The sequence below is a fragment of the Nannospalax galili genome, unplaced genomic scaffold, assembly GCF_000622305.1.
Source record: "Nannospalax galili isolate Female #2095 unplaced genomic scaffold, S.galili_v1.0 scaffold1311, whole genome shotgun sequence".
In the NCBI taxonomy this organism is placed as follows: Eukaryota; Metazoa; Chordata; class Mammalia; order Rodentia; family Spalacidae; genus Nannospalax; species Nannospalax galili.
The window spans coordinates 291,152-310,391 of NW_008329527.1; the positions used below are offsets into that span (position 1 = coordinate 291,152).

Here is a 19,240-nt window from a genome sequence, read left to right on the forward strand (position 1 = left end):
GCACAGGGAGAAGTCTGCTTCAGAGCAGCTAACTGTTGTGACCACAGGGACAACGCCTCTTTCTCCTTCAAACTAATATGACTTAGAAAAAAAAAATGCGATTTGTTAATGGCCTGGACATGATCAGGGAGACAGCAGCTTGGCTCAGGGGAGCATCTCAGTTTTGGAGCATTCTGTTCCTGGCAGATGGCAGTATGATGTCCTTTTCAAAAAGGGAGGAGGGCAGGGAGGGCTGGCCGAAGAGAATTGGGACACTCTATGCTATCTGAATGTTCCTTGCATGGATCTGACCACTAAAAAGAATAAAAATGACATCACATTTTCATTTCCTGGAATCCAAGTTGGCCATCTTTGGGACATGCTCTAGAGAAAATGTAGAGAGGGTGGGATGTCCTACCCCATAGCCAGTCTCCAGCGACTGGGAATTCAGAAGGTAACAGAGTGTAATCTTAAACCCTCTAAAGTGACTCTGAAAGCCCCTTGCACAGGAGCCCTTAGCCACACACAATGTATTATATAACTCCTCACTTTGTTTTGTGAAGGCTTAGGATCCTGCCAGGGTTCATGTCCCTACCAGCAGCCTGGTTCTGACAAGACGCAGGACTTCACACATAGGTGCTGGTCACAGCCATGTTGCCAACCTGAACGAACACGAACACGAACACACACACACACACACACACATACACACACACACACACACACACCACACACACACACACACACACACACACACACACACACACACACCCTGGGATGGGTGCTGCCCATACACAGTCTCTGAAGAATTCTTTATGGGACCTTCCCTTGGTGTTTCCTTCCCAGAAGTTCCTCATCCTGGGCCTTTTTCTGTTATTTTCCCATCCTCTCAGGTGTCCCCTTTGTGTTGGAAAAATACAAGATGGGAGAAACACTGTGTAATCAGACCCCAAGACTCAGGCACCTTTGAGTAATCTGCTCCACCCCTCACAGCTGGAGTTTCAGGCAGAGACACCTAACCTCTGGCTTCTTCCCTCACCTGGCTGAGACCCTTCTCCCACCCTCCATAGATACTTTGGTTTCCTCCTCTGTGAAACAGCAAGGGCAAGTGTACTGGCCAGTTGTGTTTAAAACACCTTCAGGTATGTCTATGAGGCTCTCTGGAGAAGAGCAGATGTTTCTGATAAGTCCCGAGTGAATTTTCTTCCGATGACCCCCCTCAGATTCTAAAAGTACAGCTGTCCCTAGTGTCTCATGGCATCCTGGTGAAGCTTAGATGAGTCTCTGCCAGTGTCACTGAAGTGTCATTGAGACAGGCTAGCCAAGGGACCCCTGCTGAAGAAGGCTGCTATGCTGCCATCCAGAACACACCCTAACCTGTCTTCCCTGTCCCTGCAGGTCCTCACTGCCCCAGCAGCTCTCCTTCCTGCACAAGGGCCTCCTGAGCAACCTCTATCTGCATGCCCCTGAGTGCCCTCTGCCTTTGCTCCGGTGGCTGTTCCAGGTGAGGATCACAGACCTGCCGCTAGGTGGTAGTAATGATGCAGCCTGATAACTCAGGCAGGCCCAGTGGTAGGAGGGGCCAGGCACTTAACCTTTCTTTGCCTTGGGTGCTTCAAGGCTTGTCTCAGGTCCAGGAAATGGAGGAAGACTGGCATGGACTAATCCTCACCTTAATGCTAAAAATGCCAAGGTCAGGGAGATGAAAGGGCCTGCTTGTGGCCTCAGAGATGGCAACTGCCTGGAAGACTGTGCTCAGCAACCCCAAACTATGTGCCCCTTGGGGGTGTTCCTCTGCCACCATCGAGTCTTGGCTTTCCTGAGGGGCCTGGTGTCCCTAATCCTCTCAGTGACTGGGTTCCTTGCTACTAAACAAGGGCATTCATCTCTTCTCCCAAGGCTACAAGTGTCTCGTCCCAGTGGCACAGCTGGAGGGTGGCTCAGGGCCCACTGCTGCCCCACAGCAGCCCTGGGGTGGGGTGGGATGAAAGGTTTAATTGCTGCGAGCTCTCTAGAGTTTAAGGATTTGCCACCCACTCTGTAGTTGCAGGTGAGCTGGAAAAGCCTAGAACAGCTAACTGTTCCCTCTGCCCTAGTTTCCCCCCTGGAGGAACATTTTGCCTTGGGGCAACATGCATTCTGCCCAAGGCGGAAAACCTTGCAGGGAGAGAACCCTGGGTGAGAAGCTGGCAGACAGCCCTGGAGCCAAAACTGCCATCTGAATGCCCTGCACGCCGCCGGGCCTTGGCCTCAGCCCAGGCCTGTCCCTGTCAGGGGATGGGCAGGTCACAAGTTCCAGCTGGTCCCAGTGTTGCCAGTTGAGGCCTGGAGCCCAGCTGTAACTCAGAGCTACCATGCAGGGTGGATTATTCAAGCTCTTCTCAGCTCCATGGGCTAGCCTTCTTTCAGACAGAGCCCTCTAGACCTCTTTGTGCCTCTCTGGGGTCCTTCATGGGGTGTTCCTCCTGGCCTGGAGAAAGGATGCCAGATTCCTGGGATCTTGGTGCCTAGCTGTGGTCCTTGCTCCACCCCCAGGCCTAGGGGTGGGGCTGAATGGTACTGCAGGGTGGGTAGGAACAGGGAACAGTCGAGCCATTATTCTGTACCCGCAGTGCAGCTTCTTGCTGCTCCTTGTACAGTATATGACAAAATGCGCAATAGGGCATTGGGAGACACAAAGAGCCCCTCAGACATCGCCCACAGATGGTCCTTGTGTGACCCTGACAGGCATGGAGTGCCCTCCCATTAGTGGCTTAACTCTACTAGGTTCTGAGACCCAAGCCATGGATTGCATGGAGAGGCCTCCCCTGTCTCTTCTGCCACCTTGATCAGGCTGAGAGAGGCCTAGAGGATATCCTTGGAGTTGAGGGCAGCCCCAGTGCAAGCTTTCCCTGAGTTCTCCCTGAAGCCTTGGGGTTGGGGGGATGGGAGGGTTCTGATTTTGTGTGTGTATTTGTTTGCTTGTTTGTTTGTTTTTGACAGGGTTTCCCTGTAGCCTCAGCTGGCCTGGAACTCACTATATAGACCAGACTGGCCTCCATCTCATAGGGATTGACCTGCCTCTGCCTCCCTAGTGCTAGGATTAAAGGCATGTGCCACAACACCCAGCAGGATTCTTAAATTTTTTTTTAAATTTATTTTTATGTGTATGAGTGTTTTGCCTGCATATATATAAGTGCGCCTGTGTTGTGCAGTGCCTACAGAGGTCAGAAGAGGGTGTCAAATAACCTGGAAGTGGAGTTCCAGATGGTTGTTAGCTGCCATGTGGGTGCTGGGAACTGAACCCAGGTTCTCTTGCAAGAGCAGCCAATGCTCTTAACTGCTGAGCCACCTCTCCAACCCCAAGGATAGGAGGATTCTTACACAGCTACAGGGGTGGCTCAGGGAAGCTCAGAACAGAGATGTAGCTAGGCCTCAGAAGGAACTAGAGGCAGGAGTGGGGAAGGGTGGGTACTCAGGATAGACCTCTATTTCTCTCTCCTCCCCAGGCTCTATGGCCAAGTAAGGCCAGGCCCTGCTCCCAAATCTGAATGGGAGAATAGCTGACCCCTGGTCCATGCAAAGGCAGCTAGATTGGGCCCCTGGGGTCCGTTCTGAGAGTGGCTGGGACCATCAGACCTCACCACTTTTCTTTAACTATCTCCTTAGAAAGGATGTGGAACCTGGTGGGTCCTGGGTTCATCCTCTTCCCTGCTTCCAGGGCCTCTGTTAGGTGCACTGTGCACACTGGGTGAACAGGTGCTGGCCTCAGTGCCCTTGACTTATGTGAGCCCCTCACCAGAGCCATGAGTGCACCTGATTGATGCTCAGCCTTGCCAGGGAGGATGAATAGGAGCTGGTAACCTGTGTTCCCAGTGAATGTATATTCTTGAGGGTCATTACAGCTTTCAACCCTGAGAAACTGGCAAGAAGATAGGAATGGAGGAGAGTGACAGAGCTTTGAACTTTTAAGGTAGAGAAAACACGGATGGACTGGGCAGCACTCACTTTTAGAAACTGCAGCTGGGAGGAAGTGAAGCAGCAAGCGATTCATGGCAATCAGGCCCTAGCAGTCTCCACATTGGTGGTAGTGGGTATGTTCTGCAACCTGTTAACAGGTTAGAGTTGTCCTAGTTGAGGTGAGGGGTTCTTGGGCCCCAGCACTGGCCAGTTATCAGACACAGGCCACACTGGAGATGGACACGCCTTAAGCTAGGCACAGCCTGCACAAGGTCAGTGCCCAAGGCCCCCAGCAGCTCCTGGGGAGCAAGAGCCTCAATCCTCAAAAAGGAAGTATGTCCGTGTACCTACTGCAGCAGGTCTTTCTCAGCTTTCTTGAGAGGAAGGAGCTCAGTACTCAGTAGGACCAGCTGTGGGCATGTGTCCCCAGACCAGGGGCAACCCTGAGCTGGTACTGGTGACTGGAGGGTCACAGATGGAGACAGCTCTAACATTAGCCAGCTGGCTATGGTTTGTGCTTATATCTGTAGGGGAATGGCCATGACCTCAGGAATGAAGGCCAGAGATCCCAGGTGCATCCAGTTGATCTGTAGCGGTAACCTGCTTGGGCTTCAGTCCTGCTTTGCTGCTTCCCAGCTGTGTGACCCTGAGGTGTTACCCTGGGGGGTGTTGCCTGACATCTGTGAAGTAGAAGTCAGGACTACAGCCTTCTACAATGTGAACTTGTGAGGATTAAATGAGATTTATTTAATATACAGTATTTTATATATATATATATGTTCAAGGTCATCTTTAGGTACACAGTGAGTTCAATGCCAGCCTGGGCTACATGAGACTCTTCCTCATAGAACCAAACCCAAAAAACAACAAATTTATATGTCTGAAGTTTTACAACTATCACTCCCTAAGAATAACCTTTTTTACTTCCTAGCTGCTAACATGGCCTCCAGAAACTTCTTTGAGAGCCTTTAATCTCCTCTGGGATCTCAGTATAGATGGTCTATTCCGTCAGTCCAGTAAGTACCAGGGTGCAGGGTGAGATATTTGAGCTCTCAAGTCTGTCCCCAATCCCCCAGAGTTCAGTGTGCAGGGGAGGGGCTGTGGGGACATTGTGTTACCTACTGTAGAGACATCAGGCCATGGATCTTTGGCTCTGGCTCCAGTGTTACTAACAGTCTGAGCTGACAGGCTCCTTGGCACCTGCACCTGACTGCAGGTCTGGTTCCCAGTGACCAAATCCAGGCTGATGTCACAGCTCTTGGGATGCCCACACCATTCAGCCCCAGGTGGGCTATGACACTAAAGGGGCACACGTACATCACCAGGTACTTCTGAGGGCCCAGGAAGGAGAGTCACAGTATATCAAGGTGGCGCTTTGGGCTAGAATCATGGGGGAGGGGGTTCAGAACTGCCCCTGCACCCCCACACTCCTAATGGCACTTGAGTGACAGCCTCCAGTATGTGACCTGGCCATGGAGTTTTGGATTTGACTCAGCGTTCCAGAGGAGCAATTCATTTCCCACTAGTGGCCACACCTTTCCCCAGCTGTCATCATTCCGTACCTGAACCCAGACACTTTGGCACCAAAAAATATTATGTAAGCAGTTGGAAGTTGCTTGCAGCTGACAGCGAGAGGGATCATAGGGACTGGACCCCACCTTTGCCCAGGCATACACCCCAACCCCAAAGCACGCAAACACACAGCTCTGAGGGCCAAGGTTGCAGTCCTGGTGTGCCAGATCCCCTGACCCTTTGAATTTCTGTATTGTCCTCTGCTAGAAGAGCTGGCCAAGCTGGGGGACCATCTGTCAAGTCAGAACATTCCAGACGCCCCCAGGGGCCCCTCACTAAGGGCCTCTAAGCAGCCACCAGTCCTGGCATGTTCTTCCTTTTTGTAACCTCTGCCCCACTGGCCCACGCTGCCCTTTTCCACCCCAGGCTGCCTCTGCAGCATGTCTGCCCTTTCAGAAACAGAGGCCCTCCTTGTCTGCTCTTCACTGTACTTGTGGTATGTCTCCTCCACTCTGTCCTTCACCCTTAGTCAGAGGGGTACAAAAGACACTCCCAAACTCCTGCTCAGCCCAGCTCCAGAGTGGGTCACAAAAGAACTGGAAGCAGGGACCTAAACAGGTATTTACACACCTGTGTTTACCATAGTGTTATACATAACAGCAGAAAAGTAAAAGCAACCCACAAACCCACTGAAAGATGAATGGTTAAAGCAAATATGATACATGTATGGTGGAATACGATACATAGTCATAGAATATAGACACATGACAGAATATTATTCAGCCCTGAAAAGGAAAAATTCCCATGTATGCTGCAATATAAATGAACCCTGAAAACCTTGTGCCAACTGAAATAAGCCAGTAACAAAAAACAAGTACCCTGATTCCTCTACATGTGGTCCCTCAGGTAGGGATATTTGCAGCAGAATGGTAACTGCCAGGGGCTGGGCAGCCAGGGAAAAACTGTTCAGTAGTTTTCAGCTTGGGAAGTCAGGGTAATATACAGAACAGAGTGTAGTGGCCTTGGGGGCTGGAGAGCTGCAGTCCAACCAGGGCCTTGTCCACGTTAAGCACGTGCTTGACTGCTCAGCTGCACCCCTGCCCAGGATACGTGCTTAAGGTTAAGTTAGATCCAGGATGACTGCAAGAAGGAAGCCACAGTTCCTCACAGCCTAGGGGCCCTCCTGGCCTCTGTAGCAACAGCATAGCTCAGGGCATGGCTGCAAGGCTGTGCGCCCTCAAACCACTTGACCTTTCCACACATAAGCTCCTGTTCCATGGGTTGTGTGCTAACTGATGACTCTTCCCTGACAGACTGACAGGGAGGGTCTTATCTTAGCCATTTGCTTTTATCTCAACTCATTTCCTGAGGAGGGAGAACTCCAGTGACAGGAGCTGAGGGGCTGAGCACCCCAGGGTGGGGTGATGTGGGGTGTGGGTAGCCTGAGCACTTCTTCCCCGGGGAAAGCTGTCAGTGAGCTTAGAGGGTGGAATTTTCTGGAACACTGCTATTCCTCACCCCAGGGAGTGTTCATTCCTCTGCTCACAGATGTATGGAGGCCTGCTGCATTCAGAGCCAGGCTGGATAGCAAAGGGAGGGACAGCATGACCCAGGCTGGCCCTGTCCTTAGAAGGCTGATAGCCCAGCAAGAGGGAATAAATAACTATATTGGAGGAGGGAAATGGGAGAGGGACTGAATGCCAGCTTGGGGTGGTGGGGTGGGGGCTGCAAGAGCCAGGACTCAGGAAGCATACTTAGAAGATGGGTGGTCAACTATTTCTGGAAACTGCACAGGCCAGGAATTGCAAGGTTTCTTGCCCGAAGACCAGGTGAGCCCAAGACAGAGCTCCTGCCCTGTCTAAAAGGGATTTGTGGCCTAGGTAAATGCAGACCTGGCCTCAGACCTCATCTTTCTGTTGTCAAACCATGTTCTTATTTGACTATTAGCAGCACATTCCCAACAGAGAGTGGTTTGTTATCTCACAGGCAGGAAACCCAGAGGCAGTTGGTTCAGTGATGTGTTGAGCAGATCTGTAGTATCAGGGTCTGGCTTCTGTGTCTGCCCTTTCCACTACTTCTCCTCAAGGCTACAAAATGGCAACCATAGGGCCAAGTATCATCACGCTCTTGTGAGATAGGGCTCAAGGCTGAAAAACGTGGACTAAGGTAAAACACCTATCTAAATGAGAAACCCTGGGTTTGATCCCAACACTGAGGGAGAAAAGGCAAAGGAGAAAGGTGGGGGTATGAGAGTCTTAATTATTTTCCATGAAGATCAGTCTCTCCCTCTCTCTCCCTCTCCCTCCCTCTCTCCTTCTCCCTCCTCCTTCCCTTTCTCTCCCTCTCCCCCCCTCCCCATTTATTTATTTCTGTGTGTATGTGTGTAGGCACACATGTAGACATCAGAGGTCAACCTGCAGGAGTTGATTCTTTCTGGTGATTGAACTCAGGTCCTCAACTCATGGAGCCATTGTATCAGCCCACATTTCTCTCCGTACCGGAACATTTCTATTTTGTTGCATTAGAAAGAACAGGTTTCAAAGGCTTCTCCCCACATTTCCTAACTGTTGGTGTCCTTTGAACACCTTGGCTGTGTCTGAAGAGTTTCCAGGCTCCCAAATCCTACCCCTCCCAGAACCCAAGAAACTCACTTTTCCAACCTTCTTTCAGCTACTTGACATTTTCTATTTTGGAATGAGTCTCTGAACAATACAATGTGACAAGGTCTAGATTTACTAGTCTTGCGTGGTCTTGTACCTTATGCGTCATCTGGACATGGTTTGGAGACAATGGGAGGATGTGCAACGTTCGCAGCTCCTTTGAACTGCTGAGGACCCTCGATTTTAGTATCTAGAGAGGGTCCTGGCTCTAAACTGCCCCCTCTCCATGATATCAAGAGCAGCTCCATTGTCTAATAATCATCACCATAATAGCCTTATCATCCCTGTCTTGTTTCTAATATCTGGATCATTGAATTCCTTATATGGCAAACTCAGCACTGAAGTGAATATGTTTAAATGAAGAAATATCAAACACTGGACCCCAGGACATTCTGTTCCTTTCTCCTAGATGTCCTCAGATCCCTTTCTAGAAATGCTTGTGATGGCACCAGATCCCTTAGACCTGACTGAATTAGCCTTTAGGTACATGGGGCTATGACAGGAAAAGGCCTGCTTTCTGCTAGAGTGGCCAGAGCCAGTTTCCACAGGCTGCGGCCCATAACTCTGCTGCTGCCCTCACCTCAGACCCCTCTGCCAAGGCATGGGAATGCCTGACTCTTCCCCTGGTGTAGACAGGCTGTCCCTGAACAGACAGTGGCATGAAACAGCATTCTCTTACCATAGAAGAGGGGGTGCATTTCTCAGATCAGCAGCCAGCAGAACCCACTGCTGTCATATCTGGATATTGTAGTTTTATCCTGTTTTTCTGATGGAACACTGACCAGAAGCAACTTGGGGAGGAGAGGGTTTATTTGGCTTATACTTCCATATCATAGTCCATCACTGAGGGAAGTTGGGGCAGGAACCGTGAAGGAATGCTGCTTGCTGGCTCACTCCTTGGCTCATGCTTAGCTAGCTTTCTTACACAGACCACCTGTCCAGGGAACAGTGCTGCTGCAGTGAACTGGGCCCTCCTACATCAGTGATGATAGTTAAGGCAGTCCCGCACAGACATGACCACAGACCAACCTGATAAAGACAATTACTCAACTGAGACTCTTTCAGGTAATTCAAGGCTATGTCAAGTTGCTAGTTTTGCTGGCAAGGACGGTTTCATATGAAATCTCCACTTGGAACTAATTGAGCTAAAACAGCAACAAAAACAAAGAGGAGGGAAGCATCGGGCTTCCCTTTTAGGGGCAGGGATGGGTTGAGGGGTACAGCTCTGTGGCAAGCACACGCAGAGCCTGTTCGGCCCTGGGTTCAGTCCCCGAAGCCGAAAAGGCAAACAAACAAAAGGGTAGACTATGAGGTAGGATGGCAGCATAGGTTAGATCTCAGAAAGCCTCCAGGGCGGCGGCTGACAGGCCCACCATGCTCTGGTAATATTTGGCAGGACCAGGGTGGAATCCTCAGGTGTCTTTTAAAGATGTAACTCATGCTGTCCTTTTGTGGTGATTCGGCAGGACTAAGAGTATTCAGAGTTGCTCAGCCATCACTAGTGTCTAATTCCAGAATACTTTCATTGACCCCGACAAATTCCTTCAACAGTCACTCCCCATCCTGCCCTCCCCACAGTGCCTGCTAGTCTGTAATCTACTTTCTGTCCCTACAGAATTGCCCATTGTAGACCTTTATTTATTTATTTATTTACTTGTTTGCTTATTTATTTATTTTGTTTTTTTGATACAGCATCTTGAGTGGCCCAGGCTGATCTCGCTACGTAGCTCTGACTGGCCTGGAACTCTCTATGTAGACCTGGCTGACCTCAGTCTCACAGAGATCCACCTGCCTCTACCTCAAGTACTGAGTAAAATGGTAGCAAATACTACCATGTCCAGCTGGTCTTGAATTCTTGTCCCTCCTGCCTGTATCTTCCACATGCTGGGATTATAGACATAAGACAATACACTTGACTCTACTGTGGACATTTTATAGGAAAGGAATCATGCAACATGTGTCTTTTTCTTTTCAACATATGACTTTTGTATCTGGCTTCTTAGCAAATGTTTTCAAGGTTCATGCCTGCATAGGACTTCCATTTCTTTTAATGGCTGAATAATATTCCATTGTATGACTATACCACATTGTGCTTAACCTGTTCATCACTTGGGTCATTTCTACCTTAATGGCTGAATAATATTCCATTGTATGACTATACCACATTGTGCTTAACCTGTTCATCACTTGGGTCATTTCTACCTTTTGGTTATTATAATACCATTAAGAACTCTAGCATAGGGACTGGAGAGTTGGCTTAGTGGTGCTCTTGCAGAGGACCTGGGTTTGATTCCCAGTACCCACATGGTGGCTAACAACCATCCATTACTCCGGTTCCAGGGGATCCAATGCCCTCGGCTGACCTCCTCAGTCATTGCACAACTGGGTCCACTTATACACATGCAGGTAATACACTCATACACATAAAAATAATAAATAAAGGCTGGGTGTGGTGGCACACGCCTTTAATTCCAGCACTTAGGTTGTCAGATCTCTTAGGACTGGAGTTAGGGACAGTTGTTAGCTGCCATGTGGGTGCTGGGATTCGAAAACCTGGGCCTTCTGCAAGAACAGTCATTGTTCTTAACTGCTGAGCCATCGCTCCAGCCCCTGTAGTAAATTTTAAAACTGACTGGGGCGAAGAGATGGTTCAGTAGGTAAAGGTGCTTGCCACCAAGCCAGACGATCTGAGTTCAGTCCTCCTCAGAACCCACATGGTAGAAAAGAACATTCTCCCGCCAGTAATCCTCTGGCCTCCCCACCTAGCTTGTGCATATACACCAAGATAAAGAAATGTAATAAAAAATTTTGAGTACACAAAAAGGGGCATGTGTGAGTCCTCCAACTCTTTTTGAAATTTTCGCAGGATTTGGAGTCCCTTGCATTTCCATCTGAATCTCAGAACCATCTTGCCAATTTATGTAAAAATAACAGCTGGAGTTTTGATTGTGGTTGTCTTGAATCCTAGATACTGGGTAGTGCTGCCTTCTGTCTTAGTCTGTTTGTGTTGCTTTAATAGAAACCACAGATTGGCTGATTTAGAAACAATAGACGCTTATTTGGCTCAAGGTTCTGAAAGCTGGAAGTTCAAGCCTGAGGCCCACCTCCAGAGAGTGCTGTCTGTTTGTGTCACCATGTGGCAGAAGTCATCACATGTGTGTGTGTGTGTGTGTGTGTGTGTGTGTGTGAGAGAGAGAGAGAGAGAGAGAGAGAGAGGGAGAGAGAGAGAAGGAGGCTGAACTCATCCTCTTATCAGGAAGTTGTTTCCATGATACCTGACTCACTCCCACAGGACAGCAACAGTCCTTTCTTGAAAGTTCCTTTCTCATGATGTGATCACCTATGGAGGTCCTTTCTTCAGTACTCTGACCTCAGGGATTAAGTTTCCAACGCTGGGGGACACATTCAAACCATTGCACTAACCATCTTGTCTTCCAATTCATGAACGTGGAAAGTCTGTCTGCTGATTCAGTTCCTCTGTAATATCTTTCTACAATGTTTTGTAGTTTGATTGTGTATTGCTACTTTTCTGTTGCTGTGATAAAAATATCGTGACCAAGAGAACTTATAAAAGGAAGAGTATGAGCTTATCTGACCAAGGGAATTAGAGTTCATCATGGCCGGGAGGCACGGTGGCAGGAGGTGGCCAGAGCAGGAGCAGAAAGCTAAGCAGTGCTCACATCTTCAAGCAGGCACAGGAAGCAGAGAGCAACTGGAGATCCAGCAGAGCTTAAGAACTAAGACCGCACCCAGTGACATGCTTCTTCCAGCATGGTCACACCTAAGACCTCCCAAAACAGCGCCACCAACTGGGGACAAAATGTCCAAATACTTGGAGCCTATAGGGGACATTCTCATTTAAACCACCACACACTGTATGTGAGTTACACCACTTTTGTTAAATTTATTTCTAAATATTTGGACTGGAGATGGCTCAGCAGTTAAGAGCACTGGTTACTCTTGCAAAGGACCAGGGTCAGTTCGTAGAACCCATATGACAGTTAACAACTGTTTGTAACTCCAATTCCAAGGGATCTGACACCTTCTTCTGGCCTTGTCAGCCTCTTGCACACACATGGTACACATAAGCTCATTCAGGCTCACACATATACACATAATAAATAATCACTAAAAAACTTTCTAAATAGTTCATTCTTTTTGGTGTTGTTATAAGTGGATAGTTTTCTATATCTCCCTTTTGAATCATTCATTGCTAACATACTAAAATACAAGAGGCTTATTTGTGTACTAACCTTGTCTCCTGCAACTTTACTGAATTTGTTTATTCCCTGTAATCATTTGTTTGGGGGAGGGTTTCTGGTTTTTGTTTTGTTTGTGGTAGAGTTTGGTTTGGAAAACAAACATATTCTTTTACAGTTAAGTTCTTGGAAGTAACAACTTTGTTTCTTTAACAAATGTTTTGGCTGAGCCAGTCAGTGTGGGCCTGCCCATTAACTAAGCATATCCCCACTGAGGAGGACAGCGCTTCTCCCTATAGCAAGCTCCAGACCCAAACTTTAAAGACCGAGCACATGATTCAAAGGCCTCTCCCACAAGCTTCCAGACCAGTGTTGTTCATTTCTCCCTACCCATGCCATTCTCTCCCAGCCTCTGTAATACTTGTGTAGGAGTTGGGGTATAATAAGATAAAATGACCCTGGCCAGGACATTCTTTGGATACTTAGAAAGTGGGCGAGAAGTTCAGCTGTAAGAACAAATTCATTTTTCCCAAGGTCTCCAAATACTTTGTTCTTCCTACCTTGGTCACCACATTTCCCCCTGTCCCCAGGGTTCTGGGATGGTAGTTAGTGGGGCTTAGGGGCTCCCTCATTGCAGGTCACTTTTTTTAATCATTGCTTCCTTACCTTTTCTCTCCTTCCTCCTGCTCCCTTCTTCCACCCTCCCTCCAGGCATCCCAGGCAAGTTCCTTCTTATAAAAAAAGGAATTTAAGGGTTGTTATGTAGCTCAGGTGGTAGAGTGTCTGCCTAGCATACACAAAGCCCTAGTTTGCTCCCCAGCACCACATGAATGGGGTGTGGTTATATATACCTGTAATCCCAGCACTTGGGAGGTGGAGGCAGGAAGATCAGGATCATCCTTGGAAAATAGCAAGCCAGAGACTAGCCTTGGCTACATGAGACCCAGCTCACACAAAGAAGAGGAGGAGGAGAAGAGGGAGAAGGATGGGGAAAAGAGGGAGGGAAGGAAAGAGAGAGGAAGGAAGGAAACAACTGGATGACTGATAATCCTGTCACCTGAATAGCCCCTTGTTTTTAAAAAAATATTTTATTTTGTTTTTATTTTTTATGTATATGAGTGCCTGCATGTGTGTAAGTGCACCCGTGTCATGCAGTGCCCATGGAGGTCAGAAGAGGATGTCAGATCTCCATGAACTGGAGTTCTAGATAGTTGTTAGCTGCCATGTGGGTGCTGGAAATTGAACCTAGGTCCTCTGAAAAAGCAGTCAGTGCTCTTGACCACTGAGCCATCTCTCCAGCCTCCCTTGTTGTTACTTTTAAAGTATTCTACATACCAACTTTAACAAATTAAAATGCTAGAGAAAGTTACCAAGTAGACCAAAAGCCTTCCTCCCCAGTCACCAGGATGGCTTCTGCTCCCACCTAGGCATTAGTAGCAATTCCTTGTTGTTGTTGTTGTTATTATTATAATTATTATTATTTGGTCTTTTTTGAGACCAGATCTCTGTGTAGCCCCAACTGACCTGCAACTCACTATGTAGACCAGGCTGGCCTTGAACTCACAGAGATCTGCCTGCCTCTGTCTCCCAAGTGCTGGGATTAAAGGCATGTGCCACCACACCCAGCCCCTTGTCATTATTCAGGAACAAAATTAATGCACTATCCGCATTTTATGCCTTTTTTTTTTTTTTTTTGATCTTTTTGAGACAAGGTCTTCCTGTAGCCTCAGCTTGCCTGGCACTCATTCTGTAGACCAGGCTGGCCTGGATCTCAACAGAAATCCACCTGCCTCTGCTGGGATTAAAGGCGTGTACCACCACACCCAGCTTTCATACATGTTTTTATGTGTTTTATCTGTGTTTCTTTAACCACATCAGCATCTTGAAATCACCTCCAATGGAGGTTGCTCTTTTAGCAGTTTTAAGTTCTCTCCCTTGAGCCACCTAGAAAGACCACAACCATCACAAGGGAGGTCAAGTGAGACTTTCTAGATCAGGGGTCTCCAGAGTCAGAGGAAGGTCCTGGAGGTAGGATGCTAGAGGGAGTCACTGGGGTGCAGAAAGAAAACATTAACATCTGTGTTTAAATTTTATTTTATTCCCATTTATATACATAAAAATAATAAGCCAGGTGTGGTGGCACACACCTTTAGTCCCAGCACTCAGGAGGCAGAGGCAAGTGGATCTCTGTGAGTTCAAGGCCAGCCTGGTCTACATAGTGAGTACTGGGACAGCTGGATCTACAGGGAGACTCCTGCCTCTGCCTCCCGAGTGCTGGGATTAAAGGCGTGCACCACCAAGCCCAGCTAAAAATTTTTTTAAACAAAAAGAAATGAAGTTTAGAAAACCTGCTATGGTGGCTAATGCCTATAATCCCATCACAGAGGAAAGTGAGGCAGGAGCATCAAGAGTTCAAGGCCAACCTGGGCTACATAGAGAGTTCAAGGCCAACCTGTACTGCTAAGTGAAACCTAGAAATCTAAAATCCTGAAAATTTCAAGAACAACACTAGTGCTAATTTTACAGTGTTCAACGCTAGTGCTAGCTTTACAGGAGGGGACCTGGCTTCTTTCACTCCACATAATCATTTTGAAATTTATCACTGTTATCTCAGTGGTTTCGTACCTAACCCCCAGTATTGGGTGTTGAAACTAAGGGTTTGTACAGACTACACAAGTGTGGGACTACTGAGCTATATCTTAGAGTCTTCTTTGGGGGGGGGAGGAGTTGTTTCTTCCATTTATTTATTGTGTGTGTGTGTGTGTGTGTGTGTGTGTGTGAAAAGACAACCTGGTAATGTTGGTTCTCTTCTTCTATCATGTGGATCCCAGAAATTGAACTCAGATCATCAGACTTGATGGCAAGTGCTTTTACTGCTGAGCCTTCTCACTGGTCCCATATTTTGTTTTTCTTGAGACAGGCTCTCATGTTTCCCAGACTGGCTTCAGACTTACTATATAGCTAAGGCCAGCCTTAAACTCCTGATTCTCATGCCTCCATTTCCCAAGTACTGGGATTGGAGGCATGAGCCATCATGTCCAGTTCTAGTTTGAATACTGTTCATGAAAAAGATGATCTTTTCTCTATTGAATTATCTTGGTGCATTTGACAAGAATTAGTTGAAGGGCTGGGTATGTAGCTCCATGTTAAACCACTTGCCTAATGTGCACAGGACTCGTCTCAAATTCAAGCGCTACAAAAAAAAAAAAAAACATATTTAACAACATATAGACATATAGGTGAGTATAATCCTGAATTCCTTCCTTATTTCTAAGTGCTGAAGTCAGGTAATTTAAACCCTCCAACTTTGTTCTTCTTTTAAAATTGTTCTTACTGGTTTAGGTGCTTTGCATTTTCACATAATTTTAGAATGAGGGCTGGTGAGATGGCTCAGTGAGTAAAGGTGCTTGCTGCCAAGCCTAATGACCTGAGTTTGCTCCCAAAACCCACATGATTGAAAGAGAGAACTGATAACAAGTTTTCCTCTGACTTCCACATGTGCACTGTGTCATGTACATGTAAATAAACACATACAACTAATAAATATTTAAAAAAATTTTTTAAATTAAATCTTAGAACTGGGTTATTTTCTTAAAGTTTTATTTCTATTGTGTGTGTATGCATGTTTTCCCTGCACGTATGTATGTACACCACATACATATCTGGTGCCTGAGGAGGCCAGAACATGGCATTGGATTCTCTGGAACTGATTTTACAGATGACTATGGATGCTGGGAATCAAACCTGAGTCCTCTACAAGAGCAGCAGGTGCTTTCACTACTGTACCATCTCTCAAGCCCCAGGATAGCATTTTTACTAAAAAATAATAATCAGTCCTGCTGTACTTTTTATTGGAATTAAATAAAACCATTAATCAATTTGGAGCAAACTGACATCTTAACATTAGTAAGTCTTCCAATCCACGAACCTGGGATAGCTTTCCATTTCTTTTGATCTTTATTTGTTGTTGTTTGGTTTGGTTTTGGTTATATTGTTCATTTTTAAGACAAGGTCTTTCAATGTTAAGTCTTGCCTGTAACTCACTGTGTAGTCCAGACTGGCCTGAAACTTAGAGCAGTCTTCTGCCTCAGCCTCCTGAGTGCTGAGATTACAGGCATGTGAAACCACACCTAGTTTATGTGGTGCAGGGGATCAAACTCAGGACCTTGTGTATGTTAGGCAGATAGCTCTACCAATTGAGCTACATCCCCAGCCCAAGTCTTTTAATTCTTTCGCTAGATTTATTCCCAAGTATTTCATTCTTTTTGATGCTGCATAAAGGAATTGTCTTGATGTTATTTTCCAAGTGTCCATTGATAGCATACTGTCAGTTGATTTCTCCTTACTGCCCTCGTATCCTACCACCTGGATAAACTCCTGTCTAGCTGAGGATTTTTATCAGGAATAGATGGATTTTGAGATGGTTTTCATCTTTGTTTTGTAAGATTTTACTTGTTTTAAATTTAAATGTATGTGTGTTTTGCCTGCATGTATGTAAGTGCACTACATGTGTGTCTAGAACCCCCAGAAATCAGAAGAGAGTCAAAGCTCCTGGAACTAGAGTTACAGACAGGGTGTTAGCCACCATGTGTGGATACTGAGATTCAAACCTGGGTCAGTTCTTAACTGCCGAGTCATCTCTCCAGCCCTGGGTTTTTCTTCTTTAATCTTTCAATATGGTGAACTATATTGATTGATCTTTGGATGTTTATTGATTTATTCTTGCATTCTAGAATAAATCACAATTAGTCATAATATAATTCTGTGTGTATGTTTTTTGGGGGAGGGCTCTTTTTTGAAACAGGGTCTCCCTGTAGCCCCAGCTGTCCTGGAACTCACTATGTAGACCAGGCTGGCCTTGAACTCATAGAGATCTGCCTGCCTCTGCCTCCCTAGTGCTGGGATTAAAGGCATGTGCCACCACGCCTGACTTGTATGGCCTTGTCATACAGACCAAGCTAGCCTGGATTTCACAGAGATATGCCTGTCTCTGCCTTGATCACTGTGAAACCAAGGCTAGCCTGGTCTACATAGTGAGTGTCAGGCTAACTGGGGCAATAGGGAGACCCCGTCTCAAAAAAAAAAAATGTATATGGAGCAGCACAGTGTCTTCTACTGGAGTGCAAGGATGACTCTTGGTTGTGAATTTTGAGCAAAGCCATAGCCTGTGACAGGAGAATGTGTGATTGGTGACACCATAGGATGGGGTGGATGCTGAAGAAGTGTATACGTGCCAGGAAAGTGCTCTTCCATTGAGCTACATCCCCAGCCTAATAATAGCTGATATGTCTAGAGAGACCAGTCTGTGCCAGGCACAACTCATGACATAGCCTGTCTCACTTAATTGCCATAAGAACTCAATGAGGAGATACTGGGTTGTTTTTCTGTTTGTTTTGTTTTGTTTTTCTCTTTGACAAATAATCAGGGGTCTGGGAAGCATAAGAAATGCTCACCCAAGCATCTCACTGTGTGATGTACACTATCTCCTGCATAATCGACCGGGTCCTGTCCACATGAACTGATCCGGTTCTTTCTCTCGCTCCCTCTGTTCCAGCCTCACTGTCCTTCTTTGCCCATTGTCCCCCTGCCACGTGGCATTTGCATGTGCCAGTTTCCACCTGGGATGTTCTCTTCCCTCCCCACAACAGCAACATGGCTTTTGCCTTCTTAAATCTGACTCTTCCTCCAGACTAATCAGCCTCTCTTGGCTGTACTGTCTCAAGGAGGCCTGTCCTGACCCATCTGTCATTTCTCTCTTTCCATCACATGGGTCCTAGGGAATTGAACTCAGCTCAGCAGTGAACTATCTCCACAGCCCCAGGGATTGTATCTTTGTGTTGCTTTCAGTTCTAGTCTTCTGTCGATTCCTGGCAGCCACATGAGCCTGACCTGCTTAGGACTTGGGCAGTTATTTGTTAAACTAGTAGAACCCACAACCATGCTGAAGACTTGGGCATGCTGGCCAAGGTCAGGATGTGGGCCCAGCTGGCCTGTGGGGACAGTCCACCCATGCTTTGGTCCAGCTCAGGTGACATCTCCCTGACTCTGCCTTCTGGAACTTTCTACCCCTAGCTTTGCCCTGGGTCCTACCACCTGTCCAGTGGGAATCTTAAAGTTCCACTTCATCCAGGGCTAGCAAGGATCATGTGTTGGGGGACTCTGGCATATAGCTAGGATGGAGAAGCTCTCGGTTCTGAGGACTTGGGCCAAGGGGACAAACCTCGTGGAGGAACAGAGGGTGACCAGGCAATGATAGCAGGGTTTATCCCACCTCTTTAAAATGTTTTTATTTATTATTATTTAAAAAATTTTTTGTATGTGAGTGTATTGCCTGCCTGTATGAGTATACCAGTGTCAGGTAATACTTGCAGAGGTCGGAAGAGGGCGTCAGATCCCCTAGAACTGGAGCTACAGATAGTTGTTAGCTGTCATGTGGGTGCTGGGAACCAATCCCCAGTCCTCTGCAAGAGCAGCCAGTGCTGTTAACTGCTGAGTCACTCAGTCTCTTATCCCACCTCTTTTACTCAAGACTCCAGCCAAATCAATTTATATGACTTGACCTCAGGAACACTTCTTTTTAATTCTGTTTTCTTTTTTTTTTTTCTTTCTTTGAAAAAGGGTCTCATATATCCCAGGCTGTCCTTGAACTCATTAGCCAAGGATGACCTTGAACTTCTGATCCTCCTGCCTCCACCTCCCCATGGCTTGGATTATAAGCATGTACCACCATGCCCAGTTTATGTGGACCAAACTCAGGACTTCATGCATACTAGACAAGTACTCTGCCAACTGAGCTACTTCCCCAGCCTGAAGAGAACTTCATCAATATTATTGTTATTACCATTATTATTATATTTTAATTTTTTTATATATTTTTATTTTTTAGAAGAAGCATTTCATTACAGCTTTAACATACTCAATAACAATTTCCAGAGCAAAGATACCTTTTTT

General features: G+C 46.8%; 1 protein-coding gene across 1 annotated transcript in view; it reads left to right on the top strand.

Annotated features, from left to right (window-relative positions):
• Window positions 1-19,240, top strand: part of Sema4c (semaphorin 4C) — a 162,430-nt gene that overhangs the window by 59,081 nt on the left and 84,109 nt on the right. Inside the window, exons 6-7 of the mRNA XM_008837952.3 lie at window positions 1,378-1,483; window positions 4,850-4,934. Coding sequence (XP_008836174.1) covers window positions 1,378-1,483; window positions 4,850-4,934 — 191 coding nt within the window. The remainder of the gene's footprint in view (window positions 1-1,377; window positions 1,484-4,849; window positions 4,935-19,240) is intronic.